Below are 23,624 nucleotides of genomic sequence, written 5' to 3'. Positions count from 1 at the left end.
GATTTATCGTAGGCATGGAAATCTTAAGCAACTTATAAATATAAATCCTATTATATAAAGTAGTAAGCTTTTTTGTTTGAAGCGAAGGATCTCGCTAACTTTTGAACCGATTTGGTTCTCCTTTACAGAGTAGCTTCTCATAGGTTATAGAAAGGTTTATAACTATTTTGGGGAGGGTGCTAGCTAGTAAATGTAACCCCCCCTCCGAAAAAATTTATTTTTATTTTTCCTTTAAAACTTAAAACGAAGATAGTGGGGTCGAATTTCCCTCCCCCTTCAAGAGAGCCTAGAGGCCTTTAGGGGCGTATAAGCTAGTATCTTTAATATTTGTTTATTTTCCATTCCTAGAACTGACACTAAACCAATGTAACCAATCTGATAATTAGATATAATTATATTATATATTTTTGTCGTATTCATTCCAATCCGGTGGATAGGAACCGGTTCTCATCCATACGAAAAAACTATGTCTAGCATCGTATTATATCTAGCTTTCAACGAATATAAAAATGTACAATCATAAGATTAAACCAGTTTTTTAGCCCGTGCCTTCGGCACCTCGGGGCTAAAAAAACTGGTTTTAATCTTATAATTGTACATTCTATATCCGCGGAAAGCTGTTTATAATACGATGCGAGAAATAACAATTAAAGATCTCAAAGAAGGAGACAATAAACGATAACTTATGATAACAAATTTATACCTTCTGAAGTTTGAAATTATCGGAATAAAAAGTTGTACACTGCAAAGGGTATCTGAGGTTTAACAAAGGTACCAAAGACGTCCAAGGGGGGGGGGGGGTAACGAAATTTTTTTTCATTTTCACCCCCCCCCAAAAAAAAAAAAAAAATTTACCCCGGGGGTAAATTTTTTTTTTTTGGGGGGGGGTAAAAGAAATTTATCCCTGCCAACAGATTTCAGGGGGGGTAATTACCCCCCCAAAGCAAATTTTACACCCGGGGTAAACATTTTTTGGGGTTAAGGGGGTGGGATTCTTTCTCAACCTAAAATTTTAGTTGAAAAAGGAGAGGTACAAAGTGTCTCAAAAATCAGCCATGTGACCTCATAAAAATGAGAGATTAGCCTTCTCTTTTCTAGGGGTTTTCTTTCCCACTTCTCCTCTCATTTTGTCCCTCTTCTTGAAAAACAAAAAAAAATTGAGGAATATTTTTCATTCATTTGTCCTTTCTTAAAAAAAGTTAAACAATCTCTACAAAAATGTAACAAATAAAATTAAATACCCAATATGAAATATGATCAATATATAATATATTCCTCTGATTCGTTAATTCCAAGTGAGCGAAGATTCAAAACCATCACAGCCATCCATACACCAACAATTCCTGAAAAATCATTGTTTTACTATTTCATCATACTTGTTGCATTGATTTGACCAAACGCTTAATACGCGCAGATCGAATAGGAGGGAAGATATAAACACACATACACACACGCACACACACACACACACACACACACACAGACAACAGAGAAAAAAGGAAGAAAAGGGGAAAAAAGAGAGGGGAAGCAACTATCTTTATTTTTTGGTTATTTACACTTTTTTTCATGATTTTAATTAATCTATTACTATTTTGTAGCGAAGACTTAATTTGGTATTTAGTTGCAGATAAGTAATCAGAGTAAGTAAATTTGTAAAACTATTATACTTTGTATGGATTTGCTTTAGGATGCATGTGGGGTAGTGTGTCTGTCTATCTATAAATGAGAATTCTAATCTCATTTGAATAAAGTACAATAGTTTACATAATTATTTTATATCTACAAATTTCATCCTTTGGTATAATAGAAATCATGGAGAAAATGTTGGAAAAATATTATTTACTAGCGCTGCACCCCTAGCTTCTAGAGGCTGGTTACTCGAAGGGGTAGGGAAGGGCATAAAAATCCTATAACCGTAGTTGGACTTTAATAAAAAAATCAAATAGTCTAAAACAACCCTGGGTCCTATGTGAAGCTTTTCTAAAATTGAGAACCCAATCGGTTCAGAGGTTATGAAAGCTTAAATTACAGATTACTTTCAGGAATAGTATATCGCATCGTATTATAGACATCTTTCCGCTTATAATAAAATGAAAAATTATAAGATTAATTCCAGTTTTGAAAGCCCGAGGGGCCAAGGCCTACAAAACTAGTGTTGTTTAAAATGATATGATATGAAAATCAGGGATATTGGGCTGTTTATTACACTAGTCCCAAGAGTTTTATATCAACGTTCTCTCATTTTTTGGATTAATAACTTTGGAGACTTTTATTGAATTTTGATTTGTTGGTTCACTAAGTTGAGTATCCAGCTTGTGTATCAACATTGGGGATGTGTATCAATTTATCGGCAATTGTCTTATCCCTTTTGATCCCTGGATAAACAGCAAATCTACTAAATTCCTTCCTTATTTGCAAAAATGTCTTAATCAGAATTTTGGTTTTATTATTGGACATAATGTAGACATAATCTTTTCGACTCTATGTCAGTTGTGACCACTATCTTTGATCACCCATTGATGACAAATCAAATCTTGAAATTGTATTGTTCATCCTATCTGATTTATGTTGGAAAATAGACCTAAGGAACTATGGAGCAGCTTCGATATTTATTTATGGTTTGTTTATTTTATTCGGTAAATTACACAATTTTTAAATAGTGTAATTTTCACATAAATACTCTAAACTAAAGAATTCTAGAGCAGCTTCGGTGTTTTTTTCATGGTTATGTTTCTTTTATTTGGTAAATTACGCATTATTTTAACATTGTAAATTTCATAATGGCTGATAATCTAGTAATTGCCTAGCATCCAAAGCAACCAATAGCACAGTGCAAATTTTAAAAGAAAACACAGTAAGAATTAGGTTGGTTATTATATATAGTGAAGAAGAACCATTTCCCCTCTAACAAAAGTCTGTTAGTTTTTTATATGTTTGATCATGTATTTAGCCATAACTCTGTCAAAATGACAGACATAAGATACTGAAACAGTTTCTTTATAAGCCCAATTAATCAGATTTGTAATATCTTTACTTTAAAAATGAGAGAAAAGTCCAATTTCTATTGATTAAATGGTTTCCATAGATATAAAAAACTTACACCAAAAATTGCATATTTCTAGTATTTTCACATATTTTTAACAAAATAGAAAGATATTAAAATACTGATTACTTGGGCTTACAAAGGAACTTTTTCAGTATCTTAGGTTAAAAAAGGTCTATTTTGAAAGACTTTTTACCATAATCGAACATAAAAAAAACTAAGAGACTTTAAATGGTTTCATCAGATAAATACTCTTTGAAAAATTAGGAAGGAAAGCTTTAAAAAATCTGGATGTACACCTTTTTATTCTTTTTAACACTTACATTTTCCTCCTTATTAGAAGCAAAGCTACTCTAATATTTGAAATGTCTTTCCATATGTATGTATTTTCTCGGCTCCTATAAAAGATAGAAGGCTCAAACTTTGTGTCAACATTCCCATCAAAATTAAGCATAAAACATACATAGCAGCTTTTTATCCGCAATTATTTTTCACAACTGATTTTCTCGGCTCCTAAAAAAAATAAATGGCTGAATTTTCATGCCAATATTCCATTCATTATCACTATAGTTGGGTAGAAAAAAATCTATGGCTTTTAAGCAGATTTTTAGCTGCTTTTCTTTTCTCAACTTTCAAAGACATAACAGTATTTTTTAAGGTTTTGTGATTTTAAGTGTTAGCATATTCTCTCTCTTTCTTTTCTTTGTTATGATAACAGATAATCTGCTCTATAACTCACTTTGTCAGTTTGTCTATTTAATTATAGATTAAGTGTTTTGCTACTTATAGATTTTGTCATTCTTGTTTATTTTTAACTTTTTCATTTTTACTGTGATATTCTCCCTAATTAATTGATTCTTTGTATGATCAATTTGTTCAATAAGCTTTTCAAAAACCAAAAGAAATCTTCCCTTTTTAAAATTAATGTGGTAGAGACTTCTGACTATGGTATATCAATGGCTTATTCCAGTAATAAGTGTAATTTTGTAAGTTTTTAGTAGCTTAGCTACTCTATAACTAGATTAAATTAGCAGTTTGGCATATTTGAGATAGTTGTCTTTTTACAGAACATTTACTAAACATGTATAAAGTGAGTATCTTCGATTAAATTAATAAAATCATTTTTTTTTCTTATTAAAGTTTAAATTTTTATTAGTTTTAGTGGAGTGTGACAAAAGTGAAACGTTAAAATGACACTAAATCTCTTAAAATTTGAATACCTGATAATTTAAAATTATCAGCAAGCTTCATGTACAATCATGGTAGTGTTAATTACCAATAAGTTTTTTTTTTTTTAGAATTGGAATTCTGATATTTCTTTTCCCTTGTAAATGGTGGAGCAGCTGTAAACAGGAATGTGAATCTTATTTAAAAATTTTGAAAAAGGATAAGATGCCACCAAAAAAATAATGTCATCCAATAAAATGACCAATGAAAGGCCAGTATGAATTTTACCATAGGTCAATTACAATGTATACTGGCCTATCATTGGTCATTTAATTGTTTGCCCTCATTTTTTGGAGGCACTTTACACTTTTAAATGTTTTCACCTGCCTAAAGGCAAGAATTGACACTGCATACCTTCTTTGAACTTCCCATTAGTGTGCATGGGATATTGAATTTTGACACCTTCCTTACTCCAAAATTGAAGGGGGTATAATAAAAAAAAGAGGTGTAGCCTTTTGTCAGGGTGGTATATTCACCCCCATACATAATCAACATACTTAAGAGTCAATCAACCAAGCATCTTTTATTTCTAAATTTATGTATGAAACATGCATTTTTTTATGTTGACCCTAATTTGATTCCCCTCTTTGCTGTTTTAGGGGGGTGAAGAGTGAGGACCCTTATCAAGAAGGTGTAGGTGGTTGAACCCCTGGAGGGTGTATACACTCACCTATATTTGGCCATTTTTTAAATTCACTTTGCAAATCCCAGTGCTTTCCTGGAAAGAGTGAAGAGTCTCAAGTGTCAGAAGCTAGGAAATTTAATTGATTATCTAAATCATATGACATTTTATTTTTCACATTTTCTAGTTGGTTCTTGTTGCTCTTTTCAATTGTAGACTGTGCATGCATGTTTAGTCTAGTGTGGCTTAACTGTGTAAATATTATACAAAACTGAAAAATTTTTACAAAACAAAATTAGTTAAAGTCCATAAAAAGAACCATCAAATCCTTACAGATCCCATACTCTGAACCACAGTACAATAATTGAAAATTTGGATCGATTAATGTCAAGAGTGAACAGTTTTACAGTATCAATGGATCACCCACCTTGTCAAACAGCTGCAAACAGGGACATTGAAATAGTGCAATTAACAAAATTAAAGTATTTTTTTTTATTTTCTATTGGACTTTATTTTAAAAAATATTTTAATTTCCAGTGTTTCCTTTTATTCCAGTAAATTAGCAAACCAAACTCTTACAGATAGAATATTCTCCGGAAACATAAATAATTTGATTGGCTTGGGCTCTATTTGCAGCCAAATTACTCTAAAATAAGAGAAAAAATATATTTTCATTATGAAAAAATATAATAATAATAATTGTTGACACACATACATGTTACAGCATGCTTGCATTCTATTTCACATGTTGAATAATAGGTGTCACCACCTGCCTCCTTCATCAACTTTAACTTATCCAATTATAACATTACCTTCCACAAGACGAACCAGAGAATATTCTAGTGATCTGAGTCAAAGTCCAATTCTAGATTTTGATCCACACGTGACGGAAAGGGAAAACACTATGTATCCAACTGAACTGAGGGTTTGCTTGCCACCAATTCAAGGTAATAGTTTAAGTGCCACATCATCTTCAGGGCACTCCTTTCATCAGACTTCATCAGACAACAGTAGAAGATTATCAACGTGGTTTAATCATACATCATTGATGCCTAATCCAAGTTCAGGATTAATAGAAGTAGAAACACCCACATCACTATCTGAATTGAGGGTCAGATTGCCGCCAATTACAGAAAACAATTCAAATTTATCCAGATCCACTTCAAGGATATCAACAGGCACTAGAGGAAGAGAGTCAATGAGAACTACTCCATCAATTCAAGGGAGAAAATGATTGGAAATTGCGTAATATCTCAATATTGTGTTGTAATTGCTGAGAAGCTACAATTCTTAAAACTTATTTTATTTTGGTAACAATAGAAGTTAAATATGTTTAGTAGAAGCCCCTCTTGAATAATTAGGATTAGAATCTGGAAATCACCACGATTTCTAATCAAAGTGCCTAAGATCTGTGTATGGCATACTATATTTGTTATTATTTTTATTTGTAAGTTTTTTCCAAATAATAAAAATCAACCCATTACAGTTCCTTTAACATAGATTTTAAAAATTACACCACTGCACCCTATTGATGAGCCAAAAGATTAAGAAGATTTAAATGAAAGATTCTATAATTTAGCATTCAATCTTTTCCACTTTCTCATCAGAATCAACAATTGGACAAGAAGCATCTGTGGCATCAGGATCAAGAATGGGAAGATGGTTGCATATGTCAGATGATCATCCTCCTGATTATGACGAAATAGCTTCACCCCCTAGCTATTTAGAAGCTATTAAGGGACAATATTGTAGGAGGCATACCTCATTGAGGCGTGACTATCCCACGATTCCAAGTCATAATCTAAAGGAACAAAGAAACAGAAGGCAGGGATAAGGGATAGGAAACCTGGCCATTAATTAGGTCCCGGCCTAGATTCTAAAGGGATATTGCAACTATTACAAATTACTATCAAACTGGCGGACGCTCCCAAGTATCTATCGCTCTAAACCAATAAGAATCGGCCTGTTTTTAACAACCAATCACCAATTGGCGAAAATTTTAGAAGCAGACCATTCTAGAAAAAATAATGATTTCGTCTGCTACTAAAAAATAAATATAAATGGTGTTAGATCACATTAGTTTAATTATTAAATCTGCTTAGAGTTAAACATTAAAAAAGGGCCATATAGAAAAAACAAAAATAACGGGATTATTTTTTGGAAAGGAGGTAGCTACGAATTTTAATTTGGTAGTTTATAAATTAGATGTTGTATTTTGCCTTTTAAAAATTTAATATGGAATTGATACAACACCTCAACCCTAATATATGTACAATACACAATACAACACAGTACAAATATATCACTATTTAATAGTATCCAAAGAATACTTGATAGAATGTTACCCAAGTGCATATTAATTTATTTATTTTGAATTTTAATTAGCAATGAAATTTTCAAATAAAATTTTTACTCATTAATAAAAATGCAAATAATACAAACTAAAATCTGTCTGAGGGAAACCCAACGATAGCTTTCTGACAGTTCAAATTACCAAAGTAAAAGATAAAAAAATTTTGGGAAAGAAAAAACTTCATTTGAACAAAAGCCATTAATATATAGGTTTATAAAAGGTTATGTTTTTTACTTTAAACTAGCTACCTGAATTTGATTCTATACTTTATCTACACACACACACACAGCTTTTTATTAGCGTTTTATACGAAGCACTGCGCCATCCCAAAACTGGTTTATTAGGCTAGAAATAGGCCTAGGCTTGAAATAGGCCTGAAATAATATTTTCCTACGTTTCCCATCCCTTATCCCTGACAGAAGGCAATACTCTAATTTGTTATGGACCACTGATATGATGTATTCAGGTACAAGGAATTGGAATTCTGACCAACAATTCTAATAAAATGTCAACAAGGATGACAACATCCATAAGTAGCAAAGCTCAAAAATTATGAATGGATATCAGGCAAAAATTTACTATAGAGCAGTGTAATAAAATAAACATTAAACATGATAAAATAGGTAAAACAGGAAACCTTTAAAATCGCACGACCTTTTAGAATTACAAAAATTTAAAAATCTAGGAATTGATCTAACACACCAATTAATAGACAAATCTTAATGAAACTTCATGGAAATATGTAGAATATGAGCATATTTAATCCTTGATAATTTCAGCCGTCAATCCTTAATAGGAATCGAGAAAATCACGAAAACCTTAAAATCTAGGAATCGATCTAGCACCCCAATTAACAGACAAATCTTAACAAAACTTAGTCAAAATAAGTAGAATCTGAAATTGATTAATCCCTAAAAATTTCAGTCCTCTATCTTGAAAAGGAATTGAGAAATCATGAAAACTTGAAAATCTAGGAATCGATCTAGCACCCCAAATAACAGACAGATAGACAAAACAATGTATAGATTAGATGGGCATATGCCATAGGAATCTTCACTAAAAATTTCAGCTGTCTAATCTGAATAGGAGCCGAGAAAATCACATTTCCCCCATAGCGTTACGGACAGACTGACTGATGGATAAAGTGAATTATAGAGTAGCTTCGCTACTAACGAGAAAATCACATTAACCCCATAGCGTTATAGAATAAAGCAATAAAGGGACAATATGGTGACGTGAGACATACCTCGTTGAGGCGTGATTTTCCAGCAATTTCAAATCATATTCTAGAGGAACAAAGAAGCAGAAGGCAATTCTCTACTTGTGAATGGACCACTGATATCATGTATTGAGGGATAAGGAAATGCAATTCTGACCAACAATTCTAGTACAATGTCAAAATTTTGGATAGGTCAAATATGATTATTTAAAGCTTCTAGCAAAGTTCATGACTAAAATATTGAATATTGTTAAACATTTTATTTTATGCATCAATTAAAATTAAATAGAATAAATTCAACCATGACAAGGTCTTTACATAAAAAAGAAGTTATCATATTGTTTTAGTACATTAAAAATATTTTCATATAAAACTGCTTTATGTTTGGTTCTCTTTGATGTAATGGAGAGAACCTAATAAAATGCACTGCTTATATTTTTATAAAAAAAAACAAATTCCCCTAAAATGTAAATTACTTTTTATAATTTAAATCACTTTACTTCATGGTTCATCATGTGCTTAATAAATTAATTCCTTATAGATAGGACTATTCTAACATTGACAGATGTACCAAACCCTCAATGTGGAAATGCTTCGCTTTTAATAGGGTAGTACATTGCAATTGTGATTAACAAACAAGCTTTTTTATACATTAACTTTTATAATGATTTTTTTATTGCCTAATATTTTTGCACATTACTGTAAATTACTTTATAAAAGAGTTATTTGTAAAATACTAAAACGTACAAATTGATTATAGTTGTAATCTTGTAGCAAATAAAAGATATATAATAATATTTTTATTTTTATCTACCTATATGAAATAAATCTTTTGATTATATGCGAAGAGTTAATTTATTAAAATTACTCCCATGCATAGACGTCCAAGCTTTTTTTTTAGGGGGGGGGGTAATTCGTATTTAGGGGGGTAAAATAACGCGCGAAGCTCGCCGAAATTTTTTTTACCGCCCCCAAAATTTTTACCCCGGGGGTAAAATTTGCTGGGGGGGGGGGGGGGTAATTACCCCCCTGAAATCTATTGGTAGGGGTAAATTTTATATTAAATATTTAGGGTAGGGGTAAATTTTAAATGGGGGGGAGGGGGGGGGGAAATGAAAGAAATTTTGGGGGTGCCTACGGAACCCTTAAAATTGTTTGGGGGGGGGGGGGGTAATCACCCCATTACCCCCCCCCCCCCCTTGGACGTCTATGCTCCCGTGGATTGTACCTTACGCTATTTCCTTATTACGCAAAGGAGAAGAACTGCAATTATACTCCAAATAAACAGGTATCTAAAGGATAAGACAATGGCCCATAAATTAATGTACATACACAAGCAATGATGATACACAATATTATCCCTTCTGTAGTTACAATTAGTCTATGAAACGTCCTCCACCCCTGATAAATAACTCACCTTGAGAAATGGCATAGGCAAAGCATGACAGTAGGATTTCTCTATTTGATACTACTTCTTTTAAACCTAGATTTTAATAGTTATTTATCGCATCGTATTATAGACAGCTTTCCGCGGGTATCCAATAAAAGAATTTAAGATTAAAATCATTTTTGTTGGGCTAACAAAAATGGTATTAATGTTATGTTTTTTATACTTTTTTATTTGTGTAAAATTTCTATAATACTATGCTATACATAATTTTTCAGTATGGCTGAGAACCTGTTCTAATCCAGCAGATATTAACCATTAATGTAAATTAAAGATAACCATTTAGGATGGGATACACCATTAGGTTTGATATTGGTGTCAAGGCATTTCTCCTACTTAATCCCACCAATTACAAAGCAAACGGCTGAGATTCGAACCCCCCCACCCGACTTTTAGCGAATACAAAAGGCAGATGCAGTTAATAAAAAATGCTGTAATAATCCAAACTTTCTAATGATTTTAAAAATGATAAATTAATTATCCTATTATATAAAGTAGAAAGCTTTTTTCTGTCTGTAGCGAAGGATCTCGCTAACCACTGTACTGATATGGTTCCCCTTTACAGTGAAGCCTCTTAAAGGTCCTGAGGTGGTTTTTGGCTATTTTTGCCCTTCCATATCCCTTTGAATTTAAAGCCCCTAGATGCTAGGGGCGCAGCCGCTAGTCTATAATACAAAGTAAAATGATGTTTGTCCGTCTGTCCGTTTGTCCGTCTGTCTGTCCCTTAAGATCTCGGTAACCACTAAACCGATCGGATTCTACTCTTCAGGGAATATACCTACTGGTCCTGTGGTGGATTTAGGCTATTTCTTGGGGGATGGGACAAACAAACCCCCCCCCCCAAAAAAAACAAAAAAATCCCCCCAAATAAAATTTTTTTCCCCGAAAATAGTTGGTGCACCTCCATTTTATTTTTTATTTTTTTTCTTAATAATGTTTGAAATAAGTGGTTGCATCTCCAATTTTTTTTTTTAAATTACCTCTTAGGGCATAGCCACTAGAGGCTAGGAGCGAATCCGCTAGTTTTAATATATAAAGTACCATAATTCAATGTTACAAACGTCACCTTTCTTTATTACACTTAACATTAAATTAATAAAAAAATATATGCTTCTGAGCTATAGAAAGGTACAAAACGTGTTTTGTTGAAAATTATGTTTCCTATTAAATACTCACGTTATTTAATTCTTGTTTTTGTAAAAAGAATTTTTAATTAAATACAGGTTCCAGATCAAAAGTCAGAGTAGACAAACGCAGGAGTGTCAAGTTAATTAAGTATCTCTAAACAGGTTAGGTTAAGATATGAATAAACAAAAAAGATCCGTTCAGGGCTTAGGGATTTTAAAAAAATATTAGATGGTTTAAAATATGTTAGGTTAGGTGAACTTTCCACTCAGACGTTGGTCCACTCCGAAGTTTGGGACTTATGAGTTTGTCCTAGGACCTAAATAAACCCCGAACCACTTCATTATGCAATCTATATTTTGCTGGATATTTTGTCTATGGTAGTCCATAAGTATACAGCTTTACATTACATTGTTTCTATTTGTTAAAGCAACACGTATGATAAAAGAAAAAGATTCTTTTTAAAGTAAAATGCTTATATATCAATTGAAATCTATATTTTTTGATTTTTTACTGATCCACTTCATTATGCAAATCAAAATAAAATCAATGGGAAAACGTTTCTTTTGCACTTTTCTCCACTTTTTAAAATTGATTATGATAAAATAACAATTTTTTAAGGGATTTATGCATTAATTATAATGAAAAACAGTTTAAGGTAGATTTTAATGATTTTTCTAACTAATAAATAATTTTAAAAAAGAAATTCTATTCCTATCACTTTAGAGGACAGCTGCTGACCCCCAGTCTTATGGATGAAGCTAAATACATGTTAAAAATAAAAATAACCCTCAAAAATATACAAAAATGTTTTTTGATGTGTTAAAAAAAATCCATTTTAAAATCTTGATTTTGAGGACGATGGCCTTTAGGATGCTCTTACTGGTGGGGATGGTGAGCTAAATGTTATCAAAGTGCTTGCCCATAATAAATACTTATATATTGAACTATGGTCCAATTTTTGTAGTCATAGCAGCCTCCAGCAAAGCAATATTAAAGAAGAAAAAAAATACAATTTTAATTACTAAAATTCATAAAGTAAATAATGTATTTTTTTGATAATGGTTATGTTTCATGTCGTGAGGCTCTATTGGAGGCTGCTATGACTACAAAAAATGGTACATAGGTTAATAGACAAGTTGTTGTAATGGTCATGTACTTAGATAACATTTGGCTCACCATCACCACCAGTAAGAACATCTTTAAGGCCATCATCCTCAAAATAAAGATTTTAAAATGGATTTTTTTAACACATCAAAAAACATTTTTGTGTACAATTTAGGGTTATTTTTATCTTTAACATGCATTTAGCTTCATCCATAAGACTGGGGGTCAGCAGCTGTCCTCTAAAGTGATAGGGATTGAATTTCATTTTTAAAATTATCTATTAGTTAGAAAAAATCATTAAAATCTACCTTAAACTGTTTTTCATTATAATTAATGCATAAATCCCTTTAAAAATTGTTATTTTATCATAATCAATTTTAAAAAGTGGAGAAAAGTGCAAAAGAAACGTTTTCCCATTGATTTTATTTTGATTTGCATAATGAAGTGGATCAGTAAAAAATCAAAAAATATAGATTTTAATTGATATATAAGCATTTTACTTTAAAAAGAATCTTTTTCTTTTATCATACGTGTTGCTTTAACAAATAGAAATAATGTACTGTAAAACTGTATACTTATGGACTACCATAGACAAAATATCCAGGAAAATATAGATTGCATAATGAAGTGGTTCGGGGTTTATTAGAAATTATCATTTCAAATTTGGAATCTCCATACAAGATTAAAAAAACCTTTACAAACATATATTACGTACTGACGGACAGACACGAAATGTAGAAAAAACGCTTTACTTAGTATAGTTAGGATTATAATAATTACCTTTTAAATAATCTGTTCTGTTGATAGCCGAAGTAGGAGTGGGGGGTAGGGGAGGTTTTGATGGATAGTAGACAAGTATACATAGAAACAAACTCATAGCTATGCCAAACTAAAAAATAGATGTATTAAAGATAGAGGGTAGGAGAGGTTTTGATGGATAGGAGACAAGTATACACAGAAACAAACTCATAGCTATACCAAACTAAATAATGGCAGGAGTGGGGGGGGGGGGGGGGTGTTAGGGGAGGTTTTGATGGATAGGAGACAAGTATACATAGAAACAAACTGATAGCTATGCCAAACTAAATAATAGATATAGTAGGATTGGAGGGGGGGGGGGGGGTTGATGGATAGTAGACAAGTATACATAGAAACAATCTTGCCAAACTAGATAATAGATATAGTAAGAGAGGGGGGGGGGGGAGGGTTGATGGATAAGACAAGTATACATAGAAACAAACTCATAGCTATAGATATAGTAAGAGGGGGGGGGGGGGTTTGATGGATAGTAGACAAGTATATATAGAAACAAACTCATAGCTATACCAAACTAATAATAGAGAGTTTTATATAAAGACAGCTACTCTATAAGGTTATCAAATTAAAAAGAGCACTTTCGTTTTTTTTAAAGACACATAAATGTAAATATGTAGAAATGTTTAATGTTGTTGAAAAATACTTGGCATTTTTAGCACAAAATACACTTTAATTTCTGAATCATACAAGTAATAAAGTGAGAAGGGTTCCAGGCAAATGCACTTATTAGGTCAAGCTGTTATTTAAATATGAGTTAATTTATACTTTGCTTTTGGTCAACATTAAGAACAGTTAGACTTAATAAGCGAATTTGACTGGAAGCTTGCACATAATTTTACGGAATATTGCAAAAGCTATTATTCCTTTTATAGACTCTGTCTTTATTTTTACCTGAAGAAGCATATAGTTATCTATATCATTTCTTATATCATCAACACTAACATAGGTATCTTCATATAATCTTGGTATAGATATACCTAAATTTATTATTATCTTAATATAGTTATACATATACAAGACACTGACTAAACAAATTTTAGCAGCAACCATATTGTGTGTCTCTCCGAGAAACTGACTAACCGAATTTGAACAGCACCCATATTACGTGTCTCTGCGAGACGCTGACTAATCAAATTTGAGCGCACCCATATTGCGTGTCTCTACGAGACACTGACTATCGAATTTTAGCAGCACCCATATTGCCTGTCTTTGCAAGTCACTGACCAACCGACTTTAAGCAGCACTCATATTGAATGTCTATGCGAGACACCCACTACCCGAATTTGAGCAGCACCCATATTGCCTGTCTCTACAAGACATTGACTTACCAAGTTTGAGAATCCTTAACTACTGAAATGATGATTAATCAAGCTTTTTGACATAGGTATAAGAAATTTTATCTATCATAAATTATTAAATGGTTGTATGTGAATGTATTATTAGACAAATGGACTAGTTCTAGAGTAGCTGCCCTATTGAATATAAATCAAATTTTACCTAAATTATAAGACAGAAATGAAGTGGTAGAGTTTTCAGTTTTGTTTCCACGAATCAAAGCTGGACCTATGAACATGGCCAAGCCATTCCCCAACATATTTCCAGCCTAGATATTTGAAAGTTTTAATTTTAAAGGTTCAATTATAAAAGCTTGTTGTACCCATCAGAGAGGGAAGGATATTGGATTAAAAAATACACTAGTACCCAAAGTTTTGTAACCAATTTATCATATTAGATATTGATTAGTTGGCTCTAAACTAGTTTCCAAACTTCTCAGGAAATAATTTTAAACGACAGAAAGGGTCATTTTGCTTGTCATCATTGGAGATGTGTATTGATTTGTCGTCCATTGTTTTATTTCTTGAATTTCATTGAGTGTACCTATATCTACTATGGCTTAGCTAGGTATGCCTTCTTTAGGAAAAGGTATACTTTTTAGAATTTAAATTTAGTGAATTGCATCCTATTTCAAAAATATACTTCGGATTTTGAATTAAACTATATTAAGCATAAAAACAATCATAGAAAAGTAGGTTTAGGTTAAGGACATTATGGTTTATTATAAAATTAAATAAACCTGATTTATAGCTGTTGCAGTTGTGCGTTCATGTTGTGGAAACCAAATACTATAAATAAATCCTTATATGAAAGTAACAGGATGGAGGGGTGTTTTTTTTGTCTGTCTAATATTTTGCTTACAGCAATACCGATGAGGCCCTCCTTTTTGGTGTAGATCCTTATAGGACTAGGTACCCGCAATGTTTTTACATATTATTGGGCAATGGCATGGTTAGTGTTACTTAACTTTATCAAGAGAAATCGCAAATATCAATAAAATCATCTACCACCCCTCCTCACACAAAAAAATCATTCTTTTTTCTCAGTGAGATTAAACATCATAAATTAAAAAAATAATATGTTAATTCTACTTCTGGATATACAGACAAAGACATATTATAGAGAAGCTTTGTCACACAATAATCTCACCTGGATATTATTGGAGGAGAAGACATGATTGTAACACCTGCCATACAAGAATTTAAGTTTTAAAAAAAAGACAATCCAAATAATAGAATATTATATTTTAAAGCAAAAACCTTTCCATAAGATAAGAATGAACGACAATTCAGTACAGAAAGGGGTGTGTCTCCCCAGGACAAAATTAAGGAGGGTGTCAAGGTAAAAAAGTGGGGTTGTGAAAAAAGTTTGCGTGCTTCACGCGTCAATTTACCCTTCAAAAGGATGCTTTTGAATAAAAATAACACCCCTCTTCTAGTCCAAAATATACCACTCTCGATTTTAGTTTAAGGGGGATGTCAGTAATAGTAAGGGAAAACAGTAAAAGTGTCGAACTATGACGTCAGAAAAAATAACAATTAACCAATAAGAAGCCAGTATTCACTGTGGTAAAATATATAGCGGCCTCTCATTGGTTAATTGTTAATTTTTTTCTGACGTCATAGTTCGACACTTTTACTGTTTTCATAGTAAGGTGGTGTAATTTTCTCTTTCTGGCCATGTAATTATTCTTAAATTCCTGCCTGTGATGCCATTAAGGATAGAGCATATATGACTGGCTGCCAGAAATAGGGTTGCATTGCTTGGAAATGCCTTCCTGCACAGTCGCACCAGTGTTCCAGCAGTTATCATACCTAAATACATACCATGTTATCAGAGAAGGAGGGGACATTGGGCTGTTTATTACAATATACAGTTCCCACAGTTTTATAATATAGTTTTCTTATTGAATGGCTTAATAACTTTTAATGGTTGGTTACTTGAGTGTTTAAACGTTTCAACAACTAATTGTAATTTATAGAAGGGGCAATTTTGTATATCATCATTGAGGATGTACATCAATTTATCGGCCATTGTCTTATTCCTTTAGATATAGACTTAAAGAAACTATTTTAAAACTCACCTCTGAAGAAGGAGTTACTTTTACTTTTTTACTAGAAAATGAGCATCTTTACAATTCACTCTGTCTATCTGTAAGTTTATAAGTTTGTAACGCTATGGGATAGAATGCTTTTTGTGTGAAGAATATCTATGCCAATGGTCTGTTTGTCTGTTAGTAATGCTACAAAAATATTACAAATGAATGCGAATTGATTTAGAAAAATATGCTAGACTTATGACCACTTAACATTTGCTCTTTAAATTTGCACGTATATTTGTGTTTTGTTATACTTATTGATATAGTTCGAATCAAACGAACAGTTTGATATATATAGACAAATTCTATAATACAAAGTAGAGCAATGTCTGTCTGTTTGTTTGTCAATTTGTACCGAATGATCTCGCTAACCGCTGAACCGATCGGGTCGCCCTAACAGGGTAGCTTCTCTTAGGCCCCGGAAAGGTTTATAACTATTTTGGGGGAGGGTACCACCACTCTCTCAAGAGAACTCACAAAAAAAATCCAAAAATTTTACGTACAGAGACTTGAAGACAACATAGATAGTTATCGTAGATACTTGAACGCAACATAGATAGATAACGTATTATTTAAAAAAAAACATTAAAGTGCAACTATAGGCCTCTAGGGGGCGTAGCCGCTAGTCATGAATATAAAGAGTTAAACTAATAAGTTCATTCATTTAATTTGATTTATATATTAAGAGTTTATATTCCCTTCAGACAAATTAGAAAGTTGAAAATTAGGAACTTTTACAAAAATAAGATTCTCTTCTAAGTATATTACATAGTAAAATTTTATAATATAAACATATTACTATTAGGTTATAAACAGGTTTAATTGGTTAGTTGGTTAGCCTCTAGAGAAAGATCTTATTTGGGTTCTATGACAAACGTATGAGTCCCAAACGTTGGAGTGGAAACTTAACCTAACCTAACCTATTTTAAACTATCTTATAGGTTTTTAAATGCCTAATCCTGCGGGGGGCTTATTTGTATATACATATCTTAACCTAACCTAACCTGAATATAATTACTTAATTAAATTAATACTTTAACACTACTTCGTTTGTCCACTCCGACGTTTGGGACTCCTGGGTTTGTCCTGAACCAAATTTTGTTTAATCATGTGCACGTTTGTCTTACTGTCCTTACTGTACATGGTAATTAAATTCCCACCCCCCCCCCGGGCCCCCCCCTTGAAAAAACAAGAGAAAGCATTTTTGATGTCTATAAATATGACGTAGAGTTGGGTTTTATGTAATATTAGTGGCTCCACCCCTAGAGGTGATGGGGGATTTGGAAGCAGTTGAAATAATGTGTAAAATAAATGCGAATGGAACTAATTGTCAGAGCTCGGCAGCTTCAGTCTCAAATTAGAACGCGTTCGGGTTATTTGACAATTTTTTTGAAAGGTAGGATCGCCATATTTGAGTCTGGTTTAGACTTCCAGATGATTTTATCATTGTAAAAGGATGATTTTCCTGAGGCTTACAGGTGGAAGACGCTAATAATATACAAGGGATAAGACAATGGCCGATAAATTGATGTATGTCCCCAATGATGATAATCAAAATTACCCCATCTTTAGATTACAATCAATGGTTGAAACGTTTGGAATCTCAACTTAGTGATCCAACCAATCAAAATCTAATACATGTTCCAAATATTATTAAGCCAACGAATAAGAAAACGTTAATATAAAACTTTGGGGACTAGTGCAATGTCCCCTCCCTCCCTGAATTCTATACCTGACACTAGAACACAAACTGGACGAAGACCATAGTGCTCAATGAACCAGGACAGGGGAATGGCGGACAGGATGAAGGTGATGGTGCCCCAGTTGGCCATCATGGCCACTGTCCCGTCGCTCCATCCGTAGGCAGCCTGCAAATGATATACAATATTTTAGCTGCCGAAAAAAATTGTCTAGCTAGCTATTAATTGATTAAGATAACATTCTCAAAAATAATGTACGTAACAGCGTATAGTGTCAATTAAAAATGACGTCATACAATACAAATGACCAATGATAGGCCAGAATACAATGTAATTGACCAATGGTAAATTGTATACTAGACTATGAATGGTTATTTGTATTGTATGACATCATCTTTATTGGACATTATATGCTGTTTCAAAATGTACACTAAAATGAAGACATGTTATGAATGAAGATATGTTTGCCTGGCGAAAAAGTTGTAAGCATTAATCATCTTTTTGTTAGTCCGGGCCTTTTGCATTTCAGGGGCATTAAAAAGTATTTAACAATATTTGTTTTTGAAATTTAAAAAAAGGACCAAGGATATATCCTGCAAAAAAAAAGAAAAATAAATAGGGGGGATTTTGTAGAATCCAAGAGTAGAATCCAATCGGTTCAGTGGTTACCGAGATCTTAAGCTTCAGACGGACAGACAGACATCGTTCTACTTTGTATTATAGATATACCTGTACAGAATCTGTTATAGGTCCCCATGTATTCTATACTAGACACTTATACACAAAGTAATAATATTTACATATCTGTGGACAATACCTTGAGAAATATATATTATATACCTGTACAGAATCTGTTATAGGTCCCCATGTATTCCATACTAGACACTGATACACAGAGTAATAATATTTACATATCTGTGGACAATACCTTGAGAAATATATATTTTATACCTGTACAGAATCTGTTATAGGTCCCCATGTATTCCATACTAGACACTGATACACAGAGTAATAATATTTACATATCTGTGGACAATACCTTGAGAAATATATATTATATACCTGTACAGAATCTGTTATAGGTCCCCATGTATTATATACTAGACACTGATACAGTAATAATATTTACATATCTGTGGACAATACCTTGAGAAATAAATATTATATACCTGTACAGAATCTGTTATAGGTCCCCATGTATTCCATACTAGACACTGATACAGTAATAATATTTACATATCTGTGGACAATACCTTGAGAAATATATATTATATACCTGTACAGAATCTGTTATAGGTCCCCATGTATTATATACTAGACACTGATACAGTAATAATATTTACATATCTGTGGACAATACCTTGAGAAATAAATATTATATACCTGTACAGAATCTGTTATAGGTCCCCATGTATTCCATACTAGACACTGATACAGTAATAATATTTACATATCTGTGGACAATACCTTGAGAAATATATATTATATACCTGTACAGAATCTGTTATAGGTCCCCATGTATTCCATACTAGACACTGATACACAGAGTAATAATATTTCTCGTATTCATTTGAATCCGGTGGATAGGAACCGGTTCTCATGAATACGAAAAAACTATGTCTAGCATCGTATTATATCCAGTTTTCTACGAATATAGAAATGTACAATCATAAGATTAAAACTAGTTTTTTTAGCCGGTGCCTTCGGCACCACGGGGCTAAAAAAACTAGTTTTAATCTTATAATTGTACATTCTATATCCGCGGAAAGCCGTTTATAATACGATACGAGAAATAACTATTACATATCTGTGGACTATACCCTGGGAAATATATATTATATACCTGTACAGAATCTGTTATAGGTCCCCATGTATTATATACTAGACACTGATACACATAGTAATAATATTTACATATCTGTGGACAATACCTTGAGAAATATATATTATATATACCTGTACAGAATCTGTTATAGGTCCCCATGTATTCCATACTAGACACTGATACACAGAGTAATAATATTTACATATCTGTGGACAATACCTTGAGAAATATATATTATATACCTGTACAGAATCTGTTATAGGTCCCCATGTATTCCATACTAGACACTGATACACAGAGTAATAATATTTACATATCTGTGGACAATACCTTGAGAAATATATATTATATACCTGTATAGAATCTGTTATAGGTCCCCATGTATTCCATACTAGACACTGATACACAGAGTAATAATATTTACATATCTGTGGACAATACCTTGAGAAATATATATTATATACCTGTACAGAATCTGTTATAGGTCCCCATGTATTCCATACCAGACACTGATACACAGAGTAATAATATTTACATATCTGTGGACAATACCTTGAGAAATATATATTATATACCTGTACAGAATCTGTTATAGGTCCCCATGTATTCCATACCAGACACTGATACACAGAGTAATAATATTTACATATCTGTGGACAATACCTTGAGAAATATATATTATATACCTGTACAGAATCTGTTATAGGTCCCCATGTATTCTATACTAGACACTTATACACAAAGTAATAATATTTACATATCTGTGGACAATATCTTGAGAAATATATATTATATACCTGTACAGAATCTGTTATAGGTCCCCATGTATTCTATACTAGACACTTATACACAGAGTAATAATATTTACATATCTGTGGACAATACCTTGAGAAATATATATTATATACCTGTACAGAATCTGTTATAGGTCCCCATGTATTCTATACTAGACACTTATACACAAAGTAATAATATTTACATATCTGTGGACAATTTCTTGAGAAATATATATTATATACCTGTACAGAATCTGTTATAGGTCCCCATGTATTCTATACTAGACACTTATACACAGAGTAATAATATTTACATATCTGTGGACAATACCTTGAGAAATATATATTTTATACCTGTACAGAATCTGTTATAGGTCCCCATGTATTCCATACCAGACACTGATACAGTAATAATATTTACATATCTGTGGACAATACCTTGAGAAATATATATTTTATACCTGTACAGAATCTGTTATAGGTCCCCATGTATTCCATACTAGACACTGATACAGTAATAATATTTACATATCTGTGGACAATACCTTGAGAAATATATATTATATACCTGTACAGAATCTGTTATAGGTCCCCATGTATTCCATACTAGACACTGATACACAGAGTAATAATATTTACATATCTGTGGACAATACCTTGAGATTTATATATTATATACCTGTACAGAATCTGTTATAGGTCCCCATGTATTCCATACTAGACACTGATACAGTAATAATATTTACATATCTGTGGACAATACCTTGAGAAATATATATTATATACCTGTACAGAATCTGTTATAGGTCCCCATGTATTCCATACTAGACACTGATACACAGAGTAATAATATTTACATATCTGTGGACAATACCTTGAGATTTATATATTATATACCTGTACAGAATCTGTTATAGGTCCCCATGTATTCCATACTAGACACTGATACACAGAGTAATAATATTTACATATCTGTGGACAATACCTTGAGAAATATATATTATATACCTGTACAGAATCTGTTATAGGTCCCCATGTATTCTATACTAGACACTTATACACAGAGTAATAATATTTACATATCTGTGGACAATACCTTGAGATTTACATATTATATACCTGTACAGAATCTGTTATAGGTCCCCATGTATTCCATACCAGACACTGATATACAGAGTAATAATATTTACATATCTGTGGACAATACCTTGAGAAATATATATTATATACCTGTACAGAATCTATTATAGGTCCCCATGTATTCTATACTAGACACTTATACACAGAGTAATAATATTTACATATCTGTGGACAATACCTTAAGATTTATATATTATATACCTGTACAGAATCTGTTATAGGTCCCCATGTATTCCATACCAGACACTGATATACATTTCAACAATTAACTTTTATTATTTTAAGACATTTTTGGTTAAGTCTTATTTTAATAAGGATTATTACTGTAATAGTTATCTATAGCATTGTAATATAGACAACTTTCCGCTGAGAATCAAAGACTCGGGCCTATAAAACTGGTATTTATTGTATAATTTTCATTTTAAAATTCGTGGAAAATTGTATGTAATACAATGCTATACATGATTTTTCAGAATGGTCAAGAACCGGTTCTAATTCAGCTGATATTATTCGGTTTCGAAGCAATACCCCTTCTCTAGATTACAATTAGCAGTCAAAACGTTTGAACACTCAACTTAATGAACCAACCATTCAAAATATTCAATAAAAATCCTCAAAGTTGCTAAGTCAATGAATAAGAAAACGTTGTTTTAAAACTTTGGGGACTAGTGTAATAAACAGCCCAATGTCTTCTTCCTCCCTGCTGATTTGTCGAGATTCGTTTTTATAGACATATTCATCCTTGTTGTTTTTTTATTTAATTTATTAATTACTGTGCCTGATGACAAGCAAGTAGACTGAAGATTATCAGAATATACCATCTCCGAGTGTAGATCTGCATGTCTAGAAAACAAATAAATTTTTAAAAATCTTATTATCTGTTATTTTAAAACTCACTAGTTGACGCGCCCCTAGAGGTGCTTTTACTTTTTGCCACATATTTTCTTAGTTCCTAAAAAAAAGTTACACGGCTGAAACTTCTTGCCAATATTCACTTCTTAATGCACCATAATTAAATATAAAAAATCCGACTGCTTTTTAGCTGCTTCTCTTTTTACAATCTTTAAAGACATAAACCATTTTTTAAGGTTTCATGATTTTAAGTTTTTGCATATTCTTTCGTTTTCTATTCTTTGTTATGATAACAAGATAATCTGCTCTATAACTCGCTTTGTCCGTTTGTCTATTTCATAATAGATTGCGTGCTTTGCTACTTATGGATGTTGTCATCCTTGATTTTTTACTAATCTTATTTGCAATATTATTATTATTATTCTACAGGGCCCTATAGGGATAAGACAATGGCTGATAAATTAATGTACATCCCCAATGATTATACACAAAATTACCCCTTGCAGATTAAAATTAGTGGTTAATTAATGAATCAACAAATCAAAATTCAAAAGTCCCCAAAGTTGTTAGGCCAACGAGCAGGAAAACGTTATTACTATATAGTGTAATAAACAGCTCATTGTCCCCTCTCGCTCTGATTTTTATACCTGGTATACCAGAGCTCTCCACACTTTCCTGTTTTGGAGGCATACTGTTCTTGTTTTCTTCATCACTATAGTTTTTTTAAAACTTTGTTTAAGAATTTTTCTTTTTTAAAATTAATGCTTTATATAGATACTAACAGCTGTATCTATTCTCTAGCATCTATAGGCTCTCTATTCAGATGGCTAGAAAAGTAGCTTAAAACCATCCCAAGCCTTATCAAATCTGACTATCAAAAAGCCTAAAACCAACATGGGTAGTGGGAGAAAGTCTCCTCCATCTCCCTAATGACGTCAC

General features: G+C 32.2%; 2 protein-coding genes across 4 annotated transcripts; one reads left to right on the top strand and one right to left on the bottom strand.

Moving 5' to 3' along the window:
• Positions 1-257: 257 nt before the first annotated feature.
• On the bottom strand, positions 258-23,393 carry LOC145323244 (solute carrier family 49 member 4-like). Of its 3 annotated transcripts, none has more exons than XM_080165685.1 (13): positions 23,333-23,393; positions 22,612-22,676; positions 21,048-21,092; positions 18,125-18,260; positions 15,998-16,108; positions 15,444-15,480; positions 15,034-15,082; positions 14,457-14,562; positions 13,851-13,936; positions 12,924-13,032; positions 9,882-9,947; positions 1,278-1,343; positions 258-377 (listed from the first exon to the last, which is right to left on the bottom strand). In XM_080165685.1, exons 1-13 carry the CDS (start codon positions 23,373-23,375, stop codon positions 277-279), a joined length of 1,020 nt encoding a protein of 339 aa, XP_080021811.1. In that variant the 5' UTR covers positions 23,376-23,393; the 3' UTR covers positions 258-276. The 3 variants fall into 3 exon arrangements, with proteins under 3 accessions (XP_080021811.1, XP_080021810.1, XP_080021812.1); XM_080165684.1 differs by lacking the exon at positions 21,048-21,092 and adding an exon at positions 20,382-20,426; XM_080165686.1 differs by lacking the exons at positions 21,048-21,092; positions 22,612-22,676; positions 23,333-23,393 and adding an exon at positions 18,822-18,871.
• Positions 5,619-9,256, top strand: LOC145321697 (uncharacterized). The gene is made up of 4 exons (XM_080163241.1): positions 5,619-6,115; positions 6,500-6,716; positions 7,668-7,711; positions 8,536-9,256. The coding sequence occupies exons 1-4, from the start codon at positions 5,638-5,640 to the stop codon at positions 8,595-8,597; spliced, it is 801 nt and encodes a 266-aa protein (XP_080019367.1). The 5' UTR covers positions 5,619-5,637; the 3' UTR covers positions 8,598-9,256.
• Positions 23,394-23,624: the final 231 nt, after the last annotated feature.

Source organism: Acartia tonsa, chromosome 6 (genome assembly GCF_053477335.1).
Source record: "Acartia tonsa isolate MP-2025a chromosome 6, ASM5347733v1, whole genome shotgun sequence".
Classification (NCBI taxonomy): Eukaryota; Metazoa; Arthropoda; class Copepoda; order Calanoida; family Acartiidae; genus Acartia; species Acartia tonsa.
The sequence above is the reverse complement of the archived record's forward strand: the minus strand, read 5'-3'. Positions and strand labels throughout refer to the sequence as shown.

Bases quoted from the DNA above. Each gene is read 5' to 3' on its own strand.
- LOC145321697 (XM_080163241.1), top strand. From the start codon at position 5,638: ATGTTGAATAATAGGTGTCACCACCTGCCTCCTTCATCAACTTTAACT. The intron at 6,116-6,499 runs GGAGAAAATGAT...CTTTCTCATCAG, and splicing joins AACTACTCCATCAATTCAAG to AATCAACAATTGGACAAGAA. The intron at 7,712-8,535 runs GTACAAGGAATT...ATCATATTCTAG, and splicing joins CACTGATATGATGTATTCAG to AGGAACAAAGAAGCAGAAGG.
- LOC145323244 (XM_080165685.1), bottom strand. From the start codon at position 23,375: ATGCCTCCAAAACAGGAAAGTGTGGAGAGCTCTGGTATACCAG. The intron at 14,563-15,033 runs GTTTATTTAATT...TCAAATATCTAG, and splicing joins CTGCAACAGCTATAAATCAG to GCTGGAAATATGTTGGGGAA. The intron at 378-1,277 runs AGGAATATATTA...TATCTAATTATC, and splicing joins ACTTGGAATTAACGAATCAG to AGATTGGTTACATTGGTTTA.